Here is a 24,760-nt window from a genome sequence, read left to right on the forward strand (position 1 = left end):
GGCTTAATTTTGACTTTTGGCTTGTAGGCCACAAAAGCTGCTAAATAAGTGTTCTTTTTTCTTTAGGTTTTGACTTATACCATCATGTATCAATATCTAGCCAAGGCCAAAACCAAAGCCAAAAACATTAGCTGCTTTTGTGGCTTATAAGCCGGAGTCTAAAAAGCTAGAAAAAAGCCATCTCGGCCAACTAGTTTTTCTTCTTGTGGTCGCGCGAAATCCACCAGCCATTTTACCATTATGGGCATGTTTTGTTTTTACCAAAATTTACCCTAAAGATTTGACTAGCCAATTTTTTTTGTTGCCTACGTGTTGGCCAACATTGGCTACAAGCATTAACTAAACTACAACACCATGGTAGACAATTTCATCCATGCTTGCCATACAACACAAGTTTTCCCTACCTAAGATTTGGCTAGATGAAATTTTGGGTTGGCTAGGTTTTGGGTGCCCATGAGTTGACCAACATTTGCTACAAAAGTAGAGTAGAGTCAGTAAAGTAGCATTGACATACGAACGAAACTATCCACACATCACTAGTATATTGGTCTTGACCAAAATATGTGACTTTTGGTCTCACCATCCTAGCCATTTTTCATCTAAACGATATGTTAAACATAACTAATGTTTGTAAAGGTGACAACTATATATCGTATAAATACTACATCTAATAGCTACATTTTTATGTTGTGGAAGAGTGGGATGCTCTCTTGATATAGTTAGAAGCAAGACAAACCATCTACATGTTGTTAAAAAGAGGGTGGCATATATAATACTGTGTCCCAGCACAGACGTGATCCTCGTCTCAGACCTCTTTTCCCCTCCAAGTTCAGCTCTTCAGATTCTGTCTGCTTCATCAGAATATGAAAACGTACTCACTGGCCTCAGTAACAATAGGACTTCAAATTTACAAGAACCCATTAGGGCCTCAACACTGCGGGGTTTAAAATTACAACAGTTTTACAAGCCTTCTACCCGCCGCCAGTTCCATTAATGCTTTCAGCACTACATAACACAAGCAATCACCTGCTGACTAAACAAGGGGAGGTCAGTTTGAATGGACACACTAGCCAATTTTTGCATCCCATCCTAGTAAAGGAACAAAAGAACCCAGAGGAAGGCTCTCAATATTATTATTCACCCCTCTAACCTGCCAACAACTTCATCATCATGGATAAAAAGATGACAAGTAGCGAAAAATTTCGCTAGATGTACTAAGCTAGTAAGCATCGACCTCTCTAACAAATTATGAAGCTAAATACCCTTCCTTCATCAGCAAAATGATGCGAGGTCCATAGTTTTTCTTTCCCTTACTTTCCACAATATACAGGGACCTATACTTCATTCAAGGGAGAAATAACAGCCCGCACTGAGTTGATCGGCTGGACAAATCCCTTGGCATCGCCGTGCGACGGCTGAGATTTCCAAACATCCCCTGGATCTGACCGTTCTGTATAATGCCATGCTTTGCAGGAGGAGCATTGGAAATCACAGTTGTAACCCCAGAGGTGATCTGATAGATTGAGGAACAATGCAAGAAATCGATGCACTAGAGTGCCAAACAGTACACCTCTTCAGGAAGATTTCCAGGCACAGCGAAAGACATGACATGTCTATCAGGGAAAATTCTGCGAGAACCCATTTGTGAGGCCGATGAGGCCTCAACACCGGCTGCATGGTTCCGGCCATGGAATCTTCCAAGACGATTTACGATTGAAATCCTTTCCAAATCCTGGCACTCTAGGTGCACATCTAGCATTGAAGCCCTCTTGCCCAAGCTGCAATGAGAGGGAAAATGGTGTTGAGAAAAACAATCACTTTACTGAGCCCAGCTAAATATGGATAAGTCAACAACAAGGTAGTTTTGAAATTCATCCCAGGGAGCAGAAAGAAGAGCGATCCTAAGGAGAAATATAACTGATTGTCATGAGTAAGAGTGCACAAATTATTAAAAATCAACTAGTGGTAGCCACAATTTTTCAGAAATACAACGCAGTTTAAATCTGTGTATGTAGTCAACTGTTTGTTATTAGATTATTGCAACATAGATGAAGCATGCCACAAAAACTTGAGATAAACGGGGTAATAATGTGACTTTCTTTAAAATAAGCCACTGATCATGTGATGTCTTCATCAAATATTTCTATGAAGGCGCTGACATGCCTTGAGCCCTTTCTTGGCTTGGAGGCCCCACATTCTCCTTGGGGATCTTTCGTATCTCAGATAAATAACATCATGACTTGATCACTCGAGCCCAACTCAATGATGAGAACACTGCTGACACTCCCTTGGAGAATATCAAAGTGGTATTCACTGTGCAAATTGTTATAACTTAATATATCAAAGTTTATTGCTACCGTATGAACAAAGCTAAAAGTGAGAAGGCCCTAGAGATATTCTCATATCAGCACTTCAGCAGTGACCAAGCCAGGCTAAAAACGTTACCAATGAAGTTAGCCCAATATTTAAAAATCACATGAAAATACAATATAAATGAAAATTAACGTCTAAGCAAAAAATGTAAAGAAAGAACCAAGTCAGTTAACATGGGAGTCCTCACTCCCTGAATATTGACTGGTGCATCCAGTCATCCCGAAGGGCCATATGTTTCCCTATTTAGCAAACTTTTATCCTTTTAGTACAATGCACATAAAATCATTTTTTACATATTCTTTGCATATACAAATATTCTAGCAATAGATGCTTGATTTTTTTTAAATGCACGTATCTCAAAGGAGTCCATAAATAAATGGAAAGAAGTGTTTGATCGGGGGTGGGATCAGTTCCAATAGTATACTGGATAGGCTGCTCATACCTGAGATAGTCATTTTCCATTTTCTTGATTCTTCCAACAAAGACTTCCACAACCTTTGATAACTTGTCTTCCATTTGCTTCGCACTTGTTCTTTGCTCAGATGGGCTGATCAATGATAGTGCAATACTTAGGAATTAGGGCATGAATATTTCAGCAATGAGGTTGCAAATGCCAACAAAACAAGCAAAATTGTTCACTTAACAAATACTTACTTATTTTCATTATCTGCAATAGTACGAGAGTTATCTGATGAGATGATGCATGTATCCCCTAGTGTCAACATAGCGATGTTGTATGTTGCACTTTCATAAGCTGATACAGCTTGTGCTCTGAGAACTCTTGCTGGTATAGCAGGGAAAACTTCCTGAATCAACCTTGTGGTCACGATTAACCTTTTGCGCGGTAAGTAATTTAAAGGGGAATCTTCTAGACTCTCTGGATCATCCTCGGACTGTTAAGAAAGTCAATGCAGTATCAATTAAAAAAATCTGTGAACCCATATGTAAGACCCAAAGTAGCAGACACAGTAAAGATGTACAAACCTTTTTAATTAATCTATTAGCTGCCCAAGCCCAGTCCATCTCGCTCGTGCTGTCAAGCAATTTCACAATTGTTAGCAATATCAAGACCACATAAGATAAACAACTCAACAAACATAAAAACATGCTGTAATACTACTGCAAACTGCTGCGCTGTAAGGGGAGAAAATTCACCTCATCTTTCTCAGTTTTTTAGTGCCTTCGGTGATTTTATGCCACGAAACAAGAGCAGATTCTGTAGATTTGCGCTTCTTTGGCCTTCTCATTAAAGCTGCACTCACATTGGAAGGGACTAAAGCCTGGACAGACTGGCCAGACTCAGCTCTATGCTCGGCAGAGTTATTTTCCATGCACCATGAAGCTTTTGGAACATTATATGGTACAGTTGGTGTCTTCTGCGCATTAATCACAGAATGATTCAGACCATTTCTTTGGTTTCCATAATGTTCAAACCAAGAAGGTGCCATTTGAGGGTTTATCCCAGGTCTCTCACTTCTTTCAACCAAATTTGATGCTGCATTTGCCCCAAGAGACTGAACTTGACTTTGATGATCATTCCGCGTGACCATAGCATGAGAGGCGAGTTCCCTAGAAGGAATCTGGGAAGGTATGTTTGCACCTCTCTCCTCATTGTTCCTTGGAGCAAAGCTTAGCATTTTCATGTCTGAAGGGAATGAACCTTGCACACTAGTGCCGCCAATGTTATCTATGGATGACCTGACCAAGTTATTGGCTCCATGTGCAAACCTCTGAGCAGACTTCCAGTCAACTTGTGATGCATCAGAAATTATGTCATTTGGTTTAAGCATCTTTCCAGCTGCATTGCCTGGATCAATATCCACATGACCCATTGCTTGCATTTGATGCAGGAGAGAGAAATTTTGCTGCTGGAGGTTTGAAGGTGCTGGGCTTCCATGTAACCCAATGCCACTACCATTAGCACTAATGTTGTGAGAAGTATTCATAGCCTGAAAGTTAGCTGCAGGGTTCTCTCCCTGCCTAGGGTTCATGATACCTTGCTGATGCAACTGTGCCAAGGATGAAGGAGGAACAGCGAAATTCCCATCTGAAGAGTGCTTCTGCAGGGATTGATTTCCTCTGGGTACAGTAGCTCCAGTGGAATCAAAAATTGCCATGTCAGAAGAGGCTAACCCTGCATCACTGTCCAGAGCTTGTTTTGCCTCTTGGCTATGTGAATTGGCAGAACTTGTGGCAGCATCAGGCGGCGTTGATGCCTTCTGACTTTGGTTGTCTGCCTTTTGCGAGCCCCATAAGTTGGAATCTGAAGCATTATTGGAAAACATCATGGACTGGAGAATATTCGGTGTAATCTTGTTAGATTGGATACCAGCTAGACGTTGTGCTGATATGTTTGTCCACACATTCTTGAATACCGTTGCAGAGCTGCCTTGTTGAGGAGTGGGTACAGAGCCAGATCTTGCATCTGGCACAGGATATTGCTGGCCTGAACTTAACTGAGGGAAATGTCCAGCTGGCTGTCCAGTACTACCCATTTCAGAAGAATGAAACGGTGTCGGTTGTGAGCTTGTATGAGCAGGTGATATATGCTGGGTACCAGTGGAAGGTATCTGTCCCTGGTGTTCTTCCCTTGCCGAGTGTTCAGGTTGCTTGCCATCAACATTAGTGTGACTAGACCATAAATGATCTGAAGTTGAGTGTCGTTGGGATGGTGGTGCTAGTCTTAATCCAAAACCTTGCAAAGAAGATTGATTAAGTTGTTGCTGAGAAGTGGCAACATTATCAACAGAACTGTTCGGCATGTCAGCAACAGCATTGCTATCTGTTGAGTTGTCCACTTTATGAAGAAGTTGCAGCATGTGTTGACTACATAAAACATATACTGTGTCAGTATCATCATGAAGAACCACAAACATAATGCTACTGACAAATGCTAACAGAACTAATCATGAGAAAACATAATATCATGTGGTACAAAATTGTCGACGAGTACTTTAACTAATGCATAAAAGTAGAATACATGAGAAGCAGTACTGATGTGTTGGTTTCCTATACAGCTGGAGGTAGCATACACCATTCAGGGATGTGGGCTTTTAAGTTCACTTCATTAAAGTAATAGTAGTACTTCTACTGTTCTACATACTTATATCGTTTAAAAACTAACCAGTTAGCATCCTGATGGGACAGAAGAGAGAGAAACAGTCGTAATAATAAATTGCATAACTAAGTCTTAAACACTTTACACAGGAATAACCTGCCTAGTGTTATTTAAAATGGGAGGATGAAGTACCTGTTCTGAACAGCTCTATTCTGAGACAGACCAGCATGAGATCCTCCAAATGGTGATGCGGTGGAACTGCTAGGGACTCCATGCCGAAATTTGAAGTGTTCATTTCCCACCAGCATTTTCTATGAAAAAGGAAAATAGCTTCATAAATAAAATAGGTAAAAACAGGATAAAGCGTGTAAATAAATATGTTTAAGTTAGATATCCTCTTCACAATGGAGATGTGGCAGACAAACCTCATTAACTGAAGCCATATTGCCAGCACCTTGGGAGTTGGTGACAAATTGAGGCTTCAGGTCATTTTGTGCCTGAAGTGACTGATGCGGAAACTGATTGTTGGAAACTGAATTACCCGGAGAATGCCTAATGTTCACCCCTGTGTTGTTGTCCATTGCATGATTCTGCAACATGTAAGATCCTGCTGCCTGCTGGCCTGATTGACCTAAATTATGGGATTCCTTTGCAGCAAAGAAAGCATGCCTCCTGGCAGCAAGGTCACTGTTCACATGCTGTCCATGCCTTTCCATATGTGCTGCATTCTGGTACTCCTGGCTGCGGTCATTTGTTCTTGGCTCTGCACTTCTTCTTAGTGAATCTGAGGTTTCTGGACCCCGATGTGCCATATTATGGTTTATTCCAACATGCTCACCGGTTCGACCAACAACCATCTGGTGCTGGTTTGGATTTAGTGTTGGCATGCTTGAGCCCATCATACTAACACCTTTACCATCAGAACTGTCCTTTGGCATTTGCAAAGTGCTCATATCAGGCTTCATCTGCTGAAGCCTATGGACCGAATTTGCATTACCTCCGCTCTGTTTCCAGAAGTTCCCATCATTGTTAAAGACGTTTTGGGTACTGGTGATGTCTTGTCTAAGGGGACTGTTGCTTTTCCACTCATTTTGGCTATTACTGGACTCTTGGTTGACATTACGATCAACAGCATTTTGTTGTGACATCCAAAATCCATGTGTATTTGATGGTGCACCACTTGGGTGTGAATTGTTTCTTGGCATCTCAGCTTTCTGTTGAGCCCAATTGCCATTTGATAATTGCACTTGTTCTTGTCTCCCATATTCATCAGATTGCTTTTGCTTCAAGCTGTGCTGAATATACCCATTATTCACTCCTGCAGATGACTGATGATTGGTAACAGTAGCACGAGGAGATTCATGTGGTGTCTTTTCTCTTTGCTCGTATGTAGTTCTTGCAGCATGTTGAAAACTGGTAAAATCTGGGTTATTCATTGTTTCATCAGCATAGCTAGATGCTGACAAGGGTCGTGCATTCTGTAGTGCGCCACTTAATGCCGCAAGCTTACTCTGGTCACGAGCTGGTAAAGCTGAGTTGTTGGCAATTGCCTGTTGGGCTTTCTGCAAACTCAGGCCACCCCATTCTTCCTTAGAACTATTTTTACTGGCTGTAGGCTGTAATGTTTCTTGCATTAGGGCACTCCACCTCCCACTCTGTACAGATGGCAAAGCACCACCAAAGTTATCATTATCCAAAGAATTACCGTGATTGTTGTCTCCTTTCAACAAAGCTCCCCAGTTGCTATCCTCATCATCTCCAAACAAGAACTTCTCCTCAGTAGGGTCAAGGCTTGCCCCCCCACTTGCTGGTGCTACCTGCATTGTTGATTTCTCTTGCAGGCCCACTTGAAAATCCACTTGGTTTGGCCTACCATGAAAATCTTGGAGTTGAAAACCATGTTGTAGATGATTCACTGGAGCAGGGCTGCCTGCCTTGTTATTATCACCTTGACTTTGTAAGGGACTATTGCTTAAGAACCCTCCCTTTCCACGAAAATTCTGCATAGAACTGGAGTCACCTTTCTCGTGCGCACCAGGTTCATCCATCAAAGAGCTAAATGGCCTTGATACTTTTTCGGGCTGATTTGTACCTGCCCTTGTCATTGCACTCTGGAGATCAGCTGGGATCCCTAAGAACTGGGGGTACTGGTTAACAGATCCACCTCTGCTGGTAGCAGGTATTGGATAGAAGGACTGGTTCATTTGGTGGGCAGGCATGCCCATAAGTCTCACGGGTTGGGTTTGAGTGTTCGGAAACGCTGAACCATTTATGAAATTGCCCGTGCCAGGAGCACCACCATACTGCTCCCAATTTGTGTTACTACCAGTGTTCACCATTTGTGAGTTGCTTGACAACCTTGGGTCACCACTAGCAGAATTATGAGACCACGCATAAGCCGTGGCCTCGTTGTTTGGCATTTCATTTGACATCGCCGGCAACTGATCAGCAGGCGCTGCTTTTGCTGGAGCTTGAAACTGTCCAGATGAGGGCTGCATCCTGGCTCCATGATCAATCTGCTGTACTTGTTGCTGTCTTTGGAACTCCTGCAGTTGCTTGTACATCATCTGTTGCTGCCACATCTGAAAATCACTGTCACCCCCATGCTGTGTGTGGTGAAACTGTGACATCTCCAAAGCCCCTACAGGTCTAGTACCCGTGAAAGCACGAACTTTCTGCAATTGGCAAATCCCAAAGTTTCATATCAAATGACAACGTGGTAAGCTTTTGCCACTGCCTGCTGAGATGATGAAGATGATTCCTCTCAAGTTAGAGCTACCAAAGAAGGCTCACCCAGGGCTGACAAGACTAGCTAAATGAATCTGTAGATCTGCCGTCTCTTTATGTGCAGCCTGCCAATGTCGAAGAATATTACATGAGAACATTGATGAATGGTTCTACAATAAATGAAGAAGCAGTAGCAGTTCAGTATATTCCACAACGACATGCATCTCATGATTTATGAGGACAACATGTGAAACCTATTGCGAAAAAAAAACAGTCCTAAAAGCATGCAAAGTAAGAGTGGATTCGCCAGCTGCCACGGATATTTGTATCTATTGCGCAGTTTGGAATTATTTGTATTAAAGCTATAATTATGTTTGAATGGCGACAAGGAAATTAATCAAGATTAGCACTTCAAGTCTCTAGAGCTGCAAGTAGCAAACAAATGGATATACACTTGCCTTATGTACAAATGGATATACACTAACTGTAACAAGCATGGTTGATTAATGAAGTGGGGATGGCTTAAATACGGGCACCCGCAACCGCAACCGCAACCTTACGTGCGTTCCCAAGTCAGACCAAAACAGTCCCTAGGGAAGACGGCGGCGCAATTTAAGTTCGAACTATGAACTTGCTGCATTTTGTTAGTTTGTAGATGGCAAGTGAAGCCAATTAGCACAATTAACGAAATGCTTAGAACAGAGGTTCAAGCAACTCAATAACGGGCAGCAACTATCCTAGTTGAGCTCGTTGTCTACATGGCCTGCCACGAAAAGCTAGGTGGTGGAATCATGAGCTATCTACCAAGAAACACTCCTAAGAAGCACAAGCTAAACAACGGTATTTCACCTCGCACCTCATTCCCCTTAAGAGAGGCAGCAAATCAGGCAAACAGAAGAAGAAAGTGAGCTAGAGATTTCCAATACTAGCGCGAAACTCACTCCCATCTAGCCGCGAATGAAGGCCCAAAGCATAGACACCTTCCAAACAGCTGAATAAATCTGGAAAGATGCAGAAGGGGCGAGAGGGAAGCCGTGCGCCACCGCTGAGAGCTCGGAGTGCAGGGGGGAAGTAGGTCGAGGACAAAACAAACTGGAGGGAAACAAGCGTCGCGCATCTGCTGGGGCATCCCCCGCCCCAAATCCCCTCCACGTTTCAGTCCCCCGCTAGGAGACGCCCAAATCCCGGAGCACTGAGCAGAGAGCCAGAGAGCGGCTGAAGCTGAGCTCTAACCCTCGACTACGGCACCCCCCAGCAGGAGCTGAGCTGAGCTGAGCTGGGGTGAAGCTTGAGCTGAATCCGAGAAGGCGGCTGGGCCGTGGGACGCAAATTACCCGGCAGGGACCGGAAAATCAGCAGCCAATCGAGCGCGGGAGGCCGCGGCGCCCCGGGATCGACCGCCGAATTCCCGCTCCAGCGCAGATCCCCCCGGGAAACAGAACCCTAAAACTCCCCCACCCGACGCGTAAAAAATTCCCCACCTCCAGCCAGGCCACCCGAGCCCCCCGGCCCGCCTGATTCACGCGCGGCCGACGAAGGAGCACCCAGGGAGCGACCCGCCCGGGAATTCCGGACGGGATTCGTGCGAGAGCGACCTACCTCGATCGGCGCGGGCGGGCGGCGCGCGGGCGGATCGGATCGGCGGCCCTCCGGCTGCGGGCCGCGGCGCGGGGCGGGCGGGCGGGCGGCAGCTAGGGTTAGGGTTCGGCGGCGGAATGGGGAGCTCCGAGCGCGAGCTGGGGGAGGAGAGAGATGGAGCTAATACTACTGCAGGCGGAGGGCAGCTCGCTCTCTCTTCTCTCTCTTCGCTCGCGACGGGCGAAGATAAAGCGTGGTATACTGGCCCTGCGAAGTTTTCAACGAAGGCGCCCGGCGGTGGGCCCTGCTCGGGGGGGAGGATCGATCTGGGCCGTCGGTTTGTGGTGGGCGGGGCGGCGGGCCGTCGGATGCGGGACGGAGGAGGGTGACGGCGTTAGGGAGGAAAAGGACAGCGGGTGGTGGGGGTGGGAAAAGGGGGAAAGAGGGCTTGCGGGGATGCGAGCCAGGATGAGAGAAAGTGGTGGGAGTGTGAGTGGTAACTTTTTTTTGACAGTACTAGTAATTGTGACTTTGTGTGAGAAAGTGAGGCAAGGTTTTTGCTTGGATGGTTGAGTTGAGTGTGATAAACCAACCAATTTTTTTTGTTTAGTTGGGTATGTAGGATCCAAAAGAACACATTGTAGTGGTTCTATCGAAAGTATTGTTATGAAGTTATTTCCAATTATGTGATCACCTAAATTCAAAAGGAAGTGGAAAAAATGTGACATCCTTTACACTCACTATCCATACACAATAAAAACAGCATGATGTACACTCAAAATTACAGCAACAAAACGGGTATTAAAAGACATTCTGCTGCTGAAATCAAATATGCGCGATGACAATCTCTAGAAAGTGTGCAAATCGGACTGATCTTTACCATGGCCATGCAAGCTGTATGGTTATTTCATTTACCGCGTGTGTGCTTGTTGTAATGCTAGCTTTTCACATGTCGACACTGGCTACTATTTCCAGCTTCCTCTTATCCTCTATTCAATAAATGAAGTTGTTAACTAAGTTGGTGCCGCGGCGTAATTAGTACATTTCCCCTTCTATCCATCTAGATGCAAGATGGGGACAAACATATGTTGTTTTGGTATGAGAAGATCACACACATAATCAACACCATGTCTAGATCTACAAAATAAGCTCCGTACCTTAGGGCTAGGGGATGAGTATGGTCACGAAGAAGCTAGCACATATGTTGTAGCTCCAAAGCAGCCGCCCTCCTCTTTCTTTTCCTCTGTATCGAGCAATATCGATGGTGACTCCTCTACCCACCCTAGGCAAGGTCTCCTATCGATGCCTTCTTCGTCGCCCTAATCGCTTCTTCGCAGAATTGTGTCGGTAAGGGGTGAGATAAGGCAAGAGCTGTGTTGCGCCCTGGTTTCTATCACTTGTGTCATGGTGGAGAGGGTAAAGAGGCGGGGGTGTGTATTATTCGAGTGTGGTGGAGTGAGCGCGGGGTTGTTGGGGTAGTTGCCTTTAATGTAAGTAGACAAGCTTTTTGGTGATGGTGTGTAATGGTTTCAATACTTTTTCGCAAGCAAATTCCAAAATGGGCGTCATATGTACTAGGAGCTTCTAACTAGAGTGTTGGTTCTTAGCGGGCTTGCGTCCATAAGTATACTTTGGGGTTTGTCGTCGTTCTCTTGGAGGTCATGGCTGGCCATAAGGGGTGTACTGCCGATTTTGCGGATGACACTGCTGACGGCAGGCGGTGTATTGTCGTTTTTGCGGGTGGCAGGGCTGGCCACGGGTGTTGTATTGTCGTTTTTGTGGATGCCAAGAATTGCCACCGGAGGTGTATTTGTTGCATTTGTTAACATACATATGGGTGTATGTCATATGCGTTTGCATTTTGCTTACATCACATCGACTTAGCTTTTATGGATGAATTATATATGCCACCCTCTTCAACTACATATAGATGGTTTATCTAGAATCCAACTGTATCAAGAGAGTATCCCACTCTTCAACAACATTAACATGTAGGTATTAATTGCATTTACATTTACCAATGGCTAAGAATAGTAACAATGGGAAGTATCATACACTAGTATCATGCACATGATACTAACCCCACAATGCATAGTATCATAAGATAGTATCATAGTACCATCATATTTAATGTTTTGTAGAATCTCAATGCAAATGTGTGTACAGGATGTGTTTGTCATTAAATTTTCTAGTTTTACTTGCTATGATACAGTATCATATTATGTTACCACTCTCATCTCTCACCTCATTAATTGGTGTGCCACATCAGATTTTTGCCAACATGGCATACATGATACTACTTATGATACTCCCATTGTGGCTAGTCTAATTAATCAACCGAAGCCTACTAGTTGTTAGACATAGTATTTATATATTTATAACCTTTAATTACAAACCTAGTTATATCTACCATGTCGTGTAGTTATATGTAATATATGTGCATTTTATTGTTGATATGGTGAGTATACATGCAAGAAACTAAGGAATAACTAGTGTTTATCTATAGTAAATTGATAAGATACCATAGTTTACTATTTAAGAACATGTGGGTTATTTGACACATAGCCACATGGTAGAGCCATACATATCCATGAATAACCCGCCAAAACCAATTTTCCATCGCTAAAAGAAATGTGTACTCTTTTTCTATCTTTACACTCCGGATGGCCAATATATCTGTTTAGATGAAAATGGCAAGGTTCCTTTTTAGGGTATGTTTGGATTGAGACCAAAAGATACATATTTTGTTCACAACCAAAATGTTGGTGGTTGTCTATATAGTTTCATTCGGATGACAATGCTACTTTCCCAACTCTACTCCATTTTTCTAGCCAAAGTTGGTCAACTCATGGGCATCCAAAACCCAGCTAAACCAATATTTTAGCTAGTCAAATCTGTGATAGGGTAAACTTAGGAAGTATGTCGGCTTTGATGAAACTGGCTATCATTTATTGTTCGAGAACATGTGGGCTATTTGGCACACACGTGGCAGGTCCATAGAGATCCTTGAATCACCCACCAAACCCACTTTTCCATTGCTTACAATACTCTCAAATCTTTCGCAATCATAATCATTACACATGGGATGACCATATGTTAGTTTAGATGGAAAATGTCTATGCTAGTATGTTTAGGGCGTGTTTGAATTGAGACCAAAAGGCACATACTTTGGTCACGACCAAAATACTGGTGATTGTGTGGATAGCTGCATTCGTATGCCAACTGTATTCCACTTCTGTATCAAACGTTTTTAACTCATGGGCACCCAAAACCTAGTTAACAAAAAATATTCTTCTAGCAAAATCTTTTTGCAGGGCAAGCTTGTGTTGTATGTCAGCCTAGACAAAATTGGCTAGCATGGTGATTAATTTATAGTGTGTTTGGATTCTGACCTTGGTATGCTAATGTTCCTTTATCAACTTTAGTTAATGTTTGTAGCCAATGTTAGCCAACTCATAGGCAACAAAAAAATTGGCTAGCCAGGTCTTCAGTAGGGTAAATTTTGGCAAGAACAAAACACACCCATAATGCTAAAATGGTTAGTGGGTTTCCCACAACCACGAGAAGAAAAACTAGTTGGGCCAGATGGGATTTTTTCTAGCTTTTTGGACTCTGGCTTATAAGCCACAAAAGTAGCTACTGCTTTTAGCTCTTAACTAGATATTGACACGTGATGGTATAAGTCAAAAGCTAAAATCAAACCACATATTCAGGTGCTCTTGTGACTCGATATATGTATCTAGATAAAGATTTGATTTAAAAAAATAGAGATAGTATAAGCCAAAAGTCAAAAGCTAAAATTAAGCCTAAGCAAACACCCCGTCATTTTTCCCGGCAGTGTAATAAGATGAAAAGGAAATACATGTTCTGTACTCCTATCATGTCGGATGGGGCAACATTTGTGTCGATAAAGTTCATCTAGAAGGTTACCTCATGGGCACCCAAAACCTAACTAAATAAAAATTTCAGCTAGCCAAATCTTTTGTAGGGCAAACGTGGGCAGTATGTCGGCTTTGATGAAACTGGCTAGTAGCATTTATTGTTCGAGAACATGTGGGCTATTTGGCACACACGTGGCAAGTCCACAGAGATCATTGAATAATCCGCCACACCCACTTTTACATTGCTTACAATACCCCTTTCACTATCATTACACATGGGATGACCAGTATATGTTAGTTTAGATGAAATGGCCATGCTGGTGTTTTAGGGTGTTTTTGAATTGAGACCAACAAGCACATATTTTGGTCACGGCCAAAATACTATTGATTGTGTGGATAGCTGCGTTTGTATGCCAATGCTACTTATTGACTCCACTCCTTTCTGGCCAATGTTGGTCAACTCATGGGCACCCAACCCAAACTTTTAGCTAGCCAAATCTTTGGTAGGGAAAACTTATGTTGTATTTTTAGGTTAGCATAGTGTTTTAGAGTGTGTTTGGATTGTGATCTTGGTATGCCAATGTTCCTTTACCAACTTTAGTTAATGTTTGTAGCCGATGTTGGTCAACTCATAGGCAACACAAAATAAATTGACTAACAAAATCTTCAATAGGGTAAATTTTGGCAAGAACAAAACACACCCATAATGCTAAAATGGTTGGTGGATTTCCCACAACCACGAGAAGAAAAACTAGTTGGTTGAGATGGAATTTTTTCTAGCGTTTTGGACTTTGGCTTATAAGCCACAAAAGTAGCTAATGATTTTGGCTTTTAGCATTTAACTAGATATTGGCACGCGATGGTATAAGTCAAAAGCTAAAATCAAACCACAGATTCAGGTGCTCTTGTGGCCCACTCCCTCCATTCCAAAATAAGTGCCACGTGTGGATGGATGTAGGTATCTAGACAAAGACGAGATATTTATTTTGGAACAGAGGTAGTATAAACCAAAAGTCAAAAGCTAAAATTAAGCCTAAGCAAGCACCCCGCCAAATTTTTCCGGCAGTGTAATAAGATGCAAAGGAAATCCATGGTCTGTACTCCTATCACGTCGGACGGGACAACAATTGTTTGGATAGATTTCATCTAAAATGCTACCACTGAGGTTAGGGTAGGGTTTAGGGTTTAAGCCTCCTGAACCCCACTTGCATGCCCTTATCCAGAGTTTAAAAAAAGAGGTGGTCGGTCAGCCCTTTGATGTACCACTCCACTAGAATCTGTTAAAGAAGCTGCCAACAGGAGTTATTATCACACGCTCACAGTCACAGAGAGATACACTCATCCGTTCCTGCAGCTACAACACATGCTGTTCCCGGTGGGCACCCCTTGGTACCAATAAAGTAGGACGCTTTCCCAATCTCGTCACCGGATCACATGACATCGGGACCTGGAGACGTAGCAGCACTACCCGTTTCGTTTGGAACATTCCCTGCCAGCCACTGCTGGTTCGATGATGCCAAAGCATGAGAAGCTGGCAGTGGCATTACTCAGTCAGCAGTGTACTGGGCTGGATCGATGCAGTGAGTCAGTTAAGTCAGTGTAGGAGTACTACAGGACAGGACATGGTCGTGATCGACGCGGGCAGGATGGCAGGTTCCTGCTTGTTTAATCGTGACCCACGCAAACAAAAGTAGGGGCAGCACAGGACAAACGGCCGTGCAGCTGCACTGCACGAAGACGGCATGCATCTCCTGTCCAGTGTCTGTCTGCATCTGCAGGTCAGCATTGGCAAGTTCAGAGTAGCAACGTCACATGCTAGCAAGCAACCAATCACGACTGCTCCAAGGTTCTTGGGACGGGCAGGCAAAAGGGGCCGAATCCAGAGCTGCGACGCCACTGGTCGCCTGGCACTTGCTGACACGCTTTCCCTGTCGTTATAAAAACTGCTGGCGTGGTGAGCAAAGTGGATATGAGTATATGGTTTGGTCACATCATGAGGAGGATGCCCTTTTTGTACTTTGCGTCACTCGCTAACTCAGTGAGTGAGAGAGAAAGAGTGAGTGAGTGATGAATGGATCAAATAATCTCAGCCTTTTGTTGGAACCTCTCACTACTTTCTGGTGTCTCTCTCTTTCTCGTTTGGAATTAAAACTGGTGACTGCCCTGAAGCCGACCTGAGTCGGCCGGCCCTTTTCAAGCTGATTTGGACAAGTGTGCAGCAGCCAGCAGGGGAACAAGACTTTCTCTGTCGATCGCCATAAACAAAATTAACTAGTAACGGATTCTCCTTCCTTTATCACGGCCGGTGCGCCGCACTTTCCCATCATCGACGATGACGACGACCAGGACGGGTGTGTACTTGGGGACAAGGACACGCCAGTCAGTCAGTCATTGGGTGGCAAGTGCGTGCGTGGAGTAGCCGTACTATATTGGTAGTACTAGGATCGACAACTTGGTCGTCCTCGAAAAGAACATCGGAAAGTGCCAGCCAGATACTGAATGGATAGATCCCAAGTGGAGGCAAGCAGCGACATTCTCTCTCCATGTCTCTCGAGGTATTGATTAGTAGGGCTGGATTGACCAGCTCGTGACACGGATCGCATCAGCTCAGCTCCTGGTCGCCGCGTCGTCACGGCATCATTCTCCCCACCGAATATGTTTTTGTCTCCCTGGACTGGACACCGTGCCACGAGTGCGTGTCTGAATCTGACGTGCTTGCTCATGTGACCCCCAGGAGAAAAATATGTGAGGGTCTCTGCCACTAGGCTGTCACAACTCACAGCAAACAGCAGGAGGCAAAAAAGTCCGTTGATTTAAAATAGACCTGCTACTGCACAAACCCCAGCAGGCACATGGTTGACTAGTGTCCACGAAAGAAACACATCCCTCAACATTCATTTTCTTTTCTGTCTTTACAATATATGGGCAGCAGACAAGACAAGCATATGCACCTGGAGCCTGGTCCATGGCATCAACACATTGGGCAGGTTTTGAAAGAGCCAAGGGGGTCCTTGTCCAATCATGGCATTCAACACTTGGGGTGAAACACTGTAGTACCGATAAGTAAGTTGCTGCTGCATGGCATTTTTGGTAGTAGCTTCGATTCTGTACCTGGGGCAAAGTTAGTGCTGGAAACGGGCCAGGCAACAGCACTCAAAATAAGGACGAGGGAGAGAGGTCTCATACCTCTCACAGGAACACAGGGTCACATACCTCTCACAGGAATGTTACTACTCCCTTGTGTAAGCACTGGTTCTGAAATCAGCGCTCCCAGTCTTGCAGAGTCTACTGATGTCAGGCTGTTTCACCTTTCAGCTATCAAGAAGGTGAGCCAGAAAGGCAAGAGATTCTTGATTTTGAGTTAACTAGTGGGCTCACGGCTCAGCCTTGCTACACTGATTGGTGGGCACGGCTGTTTCAACTTTCAGCTATCAGGGACAGTGTTTGCTCCAGAGTATCTTTCTCCACAGAAACTAGCATCCCCTGTACTAGTATAGTTGACAGCAATTTTTGCACCTAGATAGACAATGCCCGTCATAGTATAAACAGACGAATTTCATCTAAAATCCCACAGATTTCACTGTAGCCAGCCAAAACTAACACCGTTTGTATACAGAGCAACCTAGAACAACTTCAGGCTAAGCTAATGAACATCAGAATTTTTTTTTTTGATGGCCAGCGATATCAAGCTCAATGATCGTTGGTCTCTATCAAATGTAGTTCCTCAGACCCATGGGTCAATAAGATGGCTCTATTCTTGTGCTAACCTTCCTAGTATTTGCTCTGGAGTATCTTTACTCCACAGAAACTACCCATTTGTCAACTACCATCCCCTGTACTAGTATAGTTGACAGCAATTTTTTCACCTAGATAGGCAATACTATCATGGTATAAACATACCAATTTCATCTAAGACTCCCACAGATTTCACTGTAGCCAGCCAAAATAAATACTGTTTGTATACATAGCCAGCCAAAGGAAGGGTAGGCTACCGAACATCAGAAGAAGAAAAAAAAACCAAGGTCATGTGCTGACCTTCCTTTGGTTTGACCAAGTTAGTGCATCTTTAATACATACATACCAGGCACTTCAAGAACTACAGGGTAATGCATTTGAGAAAGCACACAGGCTTAGGCTTTCAACCATCAACAAGGTGAACCAGAAAGGCAGGAGATTTTTGGATTTGAGTACCTGGTGGGCTCACGGCTCAGCCTTGCTACACAGATTAGTGGACCTAAGAAAGTGTATATAGCAAAGGGACAGTGTTTGCTTTGGAGTATCTGTTTCCACAGAAGCTACCAAACCTGCCGGTTTCAAGTCCCACCCCCTGTAATGTACTACGACACTCCACAGGAATTTTTTTCATCCTGACAGACACAGTATAATCAACAAATTTCCCAATACTGTTACCTGGCGCCAGCCAAAACTATACTGTAAATGCATAGCAACCTGGAACAACTTGACGCTAGGCTACTAAATGTCAAGCGAAATGATAGCCACATACATAAAGCCCAGTGATTGTAGGTCTTTATCAAATCTAATTCCTCATACCCACGAGTAAATAAGATGGCTCTGTTCTTGTGCTCACCTTCCTTTCATTGAACAACTTAGAACATCTTTAATAGGCACGCACCAGGCATTTCAAGAGCTACAGTGTAATTCATTTGAGAAAGAGAACACTGGCTTAGGCTTTCAGCCTCTAAGACTTTAGTTAAGGAAAATAAACCGTTGAAAGGAAGATGTGTCGTTTCTGAATAGCTCTCCCTTAAATTATATGCACCAAAATCTTCAACACAATCTGATTTGCATCTCCTCCCCAACAAGCTCAAATATTTCATCAATTCTGAAATAAAATCAAGTCATCAATACAAACACGAAAGCTATATGATACAGTTTCATTCAAAATTCAGGGCGCAACTTCTGATATTCCAAGTTCGTAAAATTCAAAAGCTTGAAGCAATTACCTATTCATATTGATGTTCATGTTAGCAAGCCAAGAGGTTAAATAAACCTGTAAAACAAACAATTAGGAAGATAGAACCCTTGTTACATAGCATGCTGAGATGTGCATAACATATTTGATCTAATAAAAAAATGGCCCATCCTTCATACACATGAGCCAAATTAGTGCTTATAAGTCTACCAAACAAACAATTAAAGACATAAGCACCAGGGCAGAGACAGTCATGTTCTAATGAATCAGTCAAACAATGTTGAAAAAATTGGACCCACACCTGCAAAACATCATGGGATGGAGCATGGTCAGGTTGCCTTGCCTGCAAGACATCAGCCCTCCAATTCTTTGGCGGTGGGCAGCTGTCTCCGGACTGAAGGCCAATACTCTGAAATTCGTACGATTCCCCATCATATAGCTCGTCCGACCATTCTAATGAAGGATTTGCACTTTCCTTTAAGTTGATTGACACGAGTTCCAATACAATCAGTCTCTACATTGAAAACGATTTCCATTGTCAGGAGTTCCCCAAAAAGAACAGGAGAAAACATGTTTGTAAAAAGATGTGATTCCTATCTGCACAAGCTAGAACATAGCAGGATAGAATCCACTAATTGTTTCCGCAATCAACAAGCATCATTGCATCATAAATGAGTAAATGACAGTATGGTGATATACCTTCAGTTGTAGCTCTGAAATAAACATCTCGACAAGCTCTTGAGCAAGGTTCTCTGAGATGAATTCATAAACAAAAAGATGAATATTATATCTGTATCTTGCTGGACTGGAAACGACATTATTTACAAACTGTATTAATTCGAACACAAGACTAGAGCGAGATATTTAATCAGTTAGCTTGATCTAATGTGACACTACTACACTGAAAACAGTATGTTAATTTACACATTATTTACAAACTGCATGAAAATCACTTGACTCTCTGACTATCTTGGAGCTATTTCCAGAAATATAGATAATTCATTTGAATTTCTGAATAATATACTCCCTCCGGTTCATATTAATTGACTCTAATATGGATGTATCTAGACACATTTTAGTTCTAGATACATCCATATTGAAGTCAATTAATATGAATCGAAGGGTGTACAAGAATACATTTGTGTCATGCCTAACAGAAATTAGAAAGATCATTTGTCTTCCTGAATCCTATATGAGAACCCATCTTTCTGCAGCTATTAAAAACAAGTACTGTCATGTCTAATACAAAGGAAAGAGAAGTTATGGAACTTAATCCGGATTTGCATAAAACAAATGAGAAACTCACCGAATTCTGACATGGAGATCCATTTGTATACTGGAGCTCCTCCGCCATCCCCAAAATCATTCAAATCGTCTTGGGAGTCAGTAAACTTGAACAGTGGGCTACTGGCAGATACTTTGGAGTAACAACGCATGGCACGAGAAGCTTTAACCAAGTCAGAGATTGCAAGGACCTATCAACAGGAAAATTGGAGAAGAACATCACATCAAACAACCATGTATGCTGTACTGGAGCCTAACTAATAGAAGAGGAACAAGCATGGACTTTTTTTTTTGTAAGTATTACCATCTCCTTGTAGGCTGATAGAAGCATCTGATGACATTGCCCCTGGCCAAGGCAAACAAGATGAGAATGAGACCCACAACTTAAACCATGCTGTTAACTAGGACTGGCTGAGTTCATGCAGAAAGCATAGCTACCTGCTTGTGCGCAACCTTAGCGCTCGCCCTGTCGCGGATCCCTGGCATGTCCTTAAGTACCCCCAAATCCATACCTGACATGTCTCTGATAAGCCCATGGAAGGGTATAACGCCATCAGCAACTAGTTACTGAAATCTCAAAAACCCAATTGCGGCCCGAAGCACACAACCAGAGAGGGGGGAGATACCTGCGTGAGAGGTAGGCGTTGACAAGTCCAGCGGCGTGGGATCGCCCATTGGCGTCCGCAGCCAGCCACCGGGCCTTGGCCGCGAGCAAGCGTGACCACTGATTGCGCAGGTTGCGCTGCGCCGCTGGCCGCCACTGGCGCAGCGACAGCGGGGTTGGGGACGGCGAGGACGGCTCGGCAGGGCGGCGAACTGGGGTGGCAGCTTCGGCCTCCATGGGATCGCCCACTTCATCGATTCACATGGTCAAATTTCAGAAAATCAAAACTACCCATCAGAAGGACTTGCTTGCACAAAGAATGTATACAATTTAAACTCAGTGTTTGATGAATGTAGATTAAGGTTCCATTTCGATGGTCCTGTCAGCAGTTGTTTCGATTTGTGAAAATTGTTCAGGTTGTGTAGTTGCTGATGGGTTGGGTACTGACAAAGTGACACTGATGGATAGAATACCTTAATCTTGTATTTATATAACATGAAACTGATAACGAAATGTATTAGCTACAGATTTCAAATTTTCAATTCAAGTCTTCCAGGCATACAAATTAGTGAATTACAAAGGGGAAACAAATATGCATGTGGATTAGAAATTACTCTATGTCTTGGTCGGCCGTTGGCGAGTAGCGGGACTGGAAGGGTTTGGGGGTCCGGGGAGCAGCTGCTGGCGTGCTGCGTTCAGGTTCCGGCGCGGAGCAGCAGTCAGCATAGGCGGCAGCCGGCAGCCTGGACGGCGGGAGGTGGGGGGCGACGCAGAGAAGCGGAGGAAGATAGGAGGGCGCAGCGACTCGCAAGGCAGAGTCCCGTGGCGGCGTACGCGCGCGGGGAGGGGGGTGGCGCGGTGGCTGGCGGCGAGCGCGTGGCTGCAGGTCTGGGAGCGGGCAGAAACACGAGAGCCAGCACCGAGACGAGGCAGGCTCTATCGTGGGCCGGTTGGGCTTAGCTGGGACAGAACATCTGGATGTTGATGGGTTAAAGACGTGCGGGGACATGGGCTAAGACACAATAGTTTTTCTGGATGTTGATGGGTTAAAGACGTGCGGGGACATGGGCTAAGACACAATAGTTTTTCTTTTTAGCTCACACCACTTTATTAATTGTTGTCAACAACGTTTACAGGGAAAACCAAACCCTGTACAATGTTTAGCCACACATGGCGCCCAGGTGGTAGGGTAGAGGCAAACCGAGCCAAGCTGTGTATCTCCATATTCGCCTTGCGTCCGTCGTGACGGAAAGGAGAGACCCCTTCGCAAACTCTCGTCGTCTCCTTGATTTCCATTAGGACGTGGCTCGACAGACTCAAGTCTTGACCATGCAAACCCTTCACCACTCCCAAGCAATCAGAAGCTATTGTAACATCTTCAACATTCAGGTCCGCCGCCAAAGCTAGCGCTTCCCTACATGTCATCGCCTCCACACAGCCTGGTCCGTGATCCCTTCAAAGACGATCGCCGATGAACCCATGTAACTTATGTCGTAAGCTCGACAAACAGCTCCCATAGATCCTATGTTGATTTTCTTCGCCAGCGTCGCGTCAATGTTGAGTTTACACTCACCCGCCGGCCGGGGATACCAACGCGGTATGACCATCGTCCTAACCGTCTTTGCTAGTATAGCTCCATAACACCTTAGTCCGCCAGTGCCCATACTCAACGAGGCAATGTACACTCGAACATCGAATGACGCCATGAATCCGGCTGGCCACAAATCGAACAAGCATTCAAGGTAGCCATATGCCCATGGTGGCGGACATCTCCTGTCGGGATAGAGAAATGTGCCAACCTCCAAAGAAAAACACGCACCTTCGCAAGGACCTTACACTTCAAGAGTTTAATCCAGAGCTTGTCATCCGCGGTGCCCCTTGATGATGCCGCACGACCCTCTAGCCATCCTTATCTGGTGTTCCTCATAGAAACTAGGCGTTTGTATGCAGATCGAACCGAGAAGATGCCCCTCTTCTCAAAATGCCAAGCTCAGAAGTCTTGTTGGTTCGGGGTGCATAACAGAATGCCTCTGATTACTTCAACGTCCATCGGGAGGAAGAACTCATCCAGTTTTCCCACGTTCCATGAGGCTCATGTATGTTCAAGGTAGTCAGTAACCTTTTGTGGTGCGTTAGCTTTCAACGATCGTCACTAGGGCCAGTCTCCCATCTCGGGGCAGCCACTAGTCGCTCCTTGCATCAGTGCTTTCTCCATTGCCAATCCTCCCAATAAGACCCAATTTCAGCACGTCATGGCCCTCCAAGATAGCCCGCTAGACTTGCGATGGATGTGATCCTAGTTCTGCACATAGGAAGTCCAAAACTACGAAGTATACTGCCTTGAGTATCCTTTCACTGAGAGATGTAGGCTCCGTCGGTATTCTCCACGGTTGTCGTGCCAAAAGAGCCAAGGTTAAAAAGCTCAATGTCACGGAAACCCAGACCCCCATGGGTTGAGTCATCTTCTTCAAGCCCCTGGCCATGGAACTGGTTCCCCAGGGGCTATCTCTACACCTGGGTCGCCCCATATGGGGATGTTGTGCACGGGATGCACTTAGATTTTACTGCAGGCATAAACCCGAAATTTCCGATCCCGAGCCTCCGTATATCACCCGAGCATCTATTTCGGGAAGGTGTTTTGAATTCCCGAAATTATTTCAGGAATTTCGGACATGTAGTCTTTGCACTTGAATATCCCAAATGTCCCGAGGAGGCCATCAACAATTAGAATTTGGAAGCCCATATGCCCCGAGCCCGGCCCAAGTGGAGCGATGTGGGAGTAACCCTAGACTACCACGAGCGCATAGCCGCACATAGCCTCTCCTCCCGTCTCCCCACTCCCTATCTCCTCCAGTCCTCCAGCCGCCACAACCTCTACCCATAGCGAGACGAATCGAGCAAAACGACGGGACTACGGCCGATTCGTTTGGTACCTAGCGGGATCATCCCGCCGTGACCTGGGCAAGGAGTGGGGGCGCCTCACGTGTGAGTAACGACCTTCCCGTCGGAGTGGCTTGATAACCCACAAGTATAGGGGATTGCAACAGTCTTCGCGGGAAGTAAAACCCAATTTATTGATTCGACACAAGGGGAGACAAAGAGTACTTGAAAGCCTTAACAGCGGAGTTGTCAATTCAGCTGCACCTGGAAACAGACTTGATCGCAAGAGTTTATCAGTAGTAACAGTTTTATAGCAGTAGCAGTAGTGAAATAACAGCAACAGAGTAATAGAGACAGCAGTAGTGATTTTAGTAAACATCAGGATTAAAATACTGTAGGCACAGGGATGGATGACGGCCGTTGCATGGGTGAGAGAAACTCATGTAACAATCAAGCAGGGCATTTGCAGATAATAATAAAACGGTGTCCAAGTACAAAGCAATCCATAGGCATGTGTTCCATATTTAGTCGTACGTGCTCGCAATGAGAAACTTGCACAACATCTTTTGTCCTACCAGCCGGTGGCAGCCGGGCCTCTAGGGAATCTACTGGAAATTAAGGTACTCCTTTTAATAGAGTACCGGAGCAAAGCATTAACACTCCGTGAACACATGTGATCCTCACATCACCGCCATCCCCTCCGGTTGTCCCGATTTCTGTCACTTCGGGGCCTTTGGTTTCGGACAGCGACATGTGTATACAACTTGCAGGTAAGATCATAAAACAATGCATATCATGATGAAATAATAACATGTTCAGATCTAAGATCATGGCACTCGGGCCCTAGTGACAAGCATTAAGCATAACAAGTTGCAACGATATCATCAAAGTACCAATTACGGACACTAGGCACTGTGCCCTAACAATCTTATGCTATTACATGACCAATCTCATCCAATCCCTACCATCCCCTTCAGCCTACAGCGGGGGAATTACTCACACATGGATGGGGGAAACATTGCTGGTCGATGGAGAGGCGTCGGTGGTGATGGCGACGATGATCTCCTCCAATTCCCCGTCCCGGCGGAGTGCCAAAACAGAGACTTCTGGTCCCCGAGACGGCGTTTCGCGATGTGGCGGCGTTCTGGGAGGTTTCTGACGACTTCGACTTCTCCCCGTGCGTTTTTAGGTCGAAGACGTTAAGTAGTCCAAAGGAGGGCGTCGGAGGCCGGCCGAGGGGGCCACACGCTAGGGCCGCGCGCCCCCCTCCTGGGCCGCGCCGCCCTAGGGTGTGGGGCCCTCGGGCCTCCACCTGGCTTGCCCTTCTGGCTCCGTCAGTCTTCTGGAAAAATAGGACCTTTCGCATAAATTCCGAGGATTTTCCTGAAAGTTGGATTTCTGCACAAAAACGAGACACCAGAACAGTTCTGCTGAAAACAGCA

General features: G+C 44.7%; 2 protein-coding genes across 5 annotated transcripts; both read right to left on the minus strand.

The window, feature by feature from the left end:
* Positions 1 to 884: 884 nt before the first annotated feature.
* Positions 885 to 9,966, minus strand: LOC127296511 (uncharacterized). Of its 3 annotated transcripts, XM_051326613.2 has the most exons (9): positions 9,758 to 9,965; positions 8,225 to 8,283; positions 5,857 to 8,106; positions 5,624 to 5,742; positions 3,529 to 5,199; positions 3,358 to 3,406; positions 3,028 to 3,266; positions 2,816 to 2,920; positions 885 to 1,778 (listed from the first exon to the last, which is right to left on the minus strand). In XM_051326613.2, exons 3-9 carry the CDS (start codon positions 8,059 to 8,061, stop codon positions 1,550 to 1,552), a joined length of 4,617 nt encoding a protein of 1,538 aa, XP_051182573.1. In that variant the 5' UTR covers positions 8,062 to 8,106; positions 8,225 to 8,283; positions 9,758 to 9,965; the 3' UTR covers positions 885 to 1,549. The 3 variants fall into 3 exon arrangements, with proteins under 3 accessions (XP_051182573.1, XP_051182572.1, XP_051182574.1); XM_051326612.2 differs by having other exon boundaries at positions 5,857 to 8,283; XM_051326614.2 differs by lacking the exon at positions 885 to 1,778 and adding an exon at positions 1,819 to 2,313 and having other exon boundaries at positions 5,857 to 8,283; positions 9,758 to 9,966.
* An 8,033-nt stretch (positions 9,967 to 17,999) lies between these two features.
* Positions 18,000 to 21,335, minus strand: LOC127296512 (uncharacterized). Of its 2 annotated transcripts, none has more exons than XM_051326616.2 (9): positions 21,053 to 21,335; positions 20,461 to 20,686; positions 20,273 to 20,357; positions 20,139 to 20,180; positions 19,857 to 20,025; positions 19,250 to 19,302; positions 18,894 to 19,064; positions 18,582 to 18,628; positions 18,000 to 18,460 (listed from the first exon to the last, which is right to left on the minus strand). In XM_051326616.2, coding segments are annotated over exons 1-9 (849 nt in total). In that variant the 5' UTR covers positions 21,054 to 21,335; the 3' UTR covers positions 18,000 to 18,405. The 2 variants fall into 2 exon arrangements, with proteins under 2 accessions (XP_051182576.1, XP_051182575.1); XM_051326615.2 differs by having other exon boundaries at positions 18,852 to 19,064; positions 21,053 to 21,330.
* Between the last annotated feature and the right edge of the window lie 3,425 nt (positions 21,336 to 24,760).

The sequence above is a fragment of the Lolium perenne genome, chromosome 4, assembly GCF_019359855.2.
Source record: "Lolium perenne isolate Kyuss_39 chromosome 4, Kyuss_2.0, whole genome shotgun sequence".
Classification (NCBI taxonomy): domain Eukaryota; kingdom Viridiplantae; phylum Streptophyta; class Magnoliopsida; order Poales; family Poaceae; genus Lolium; species Lolium perenne.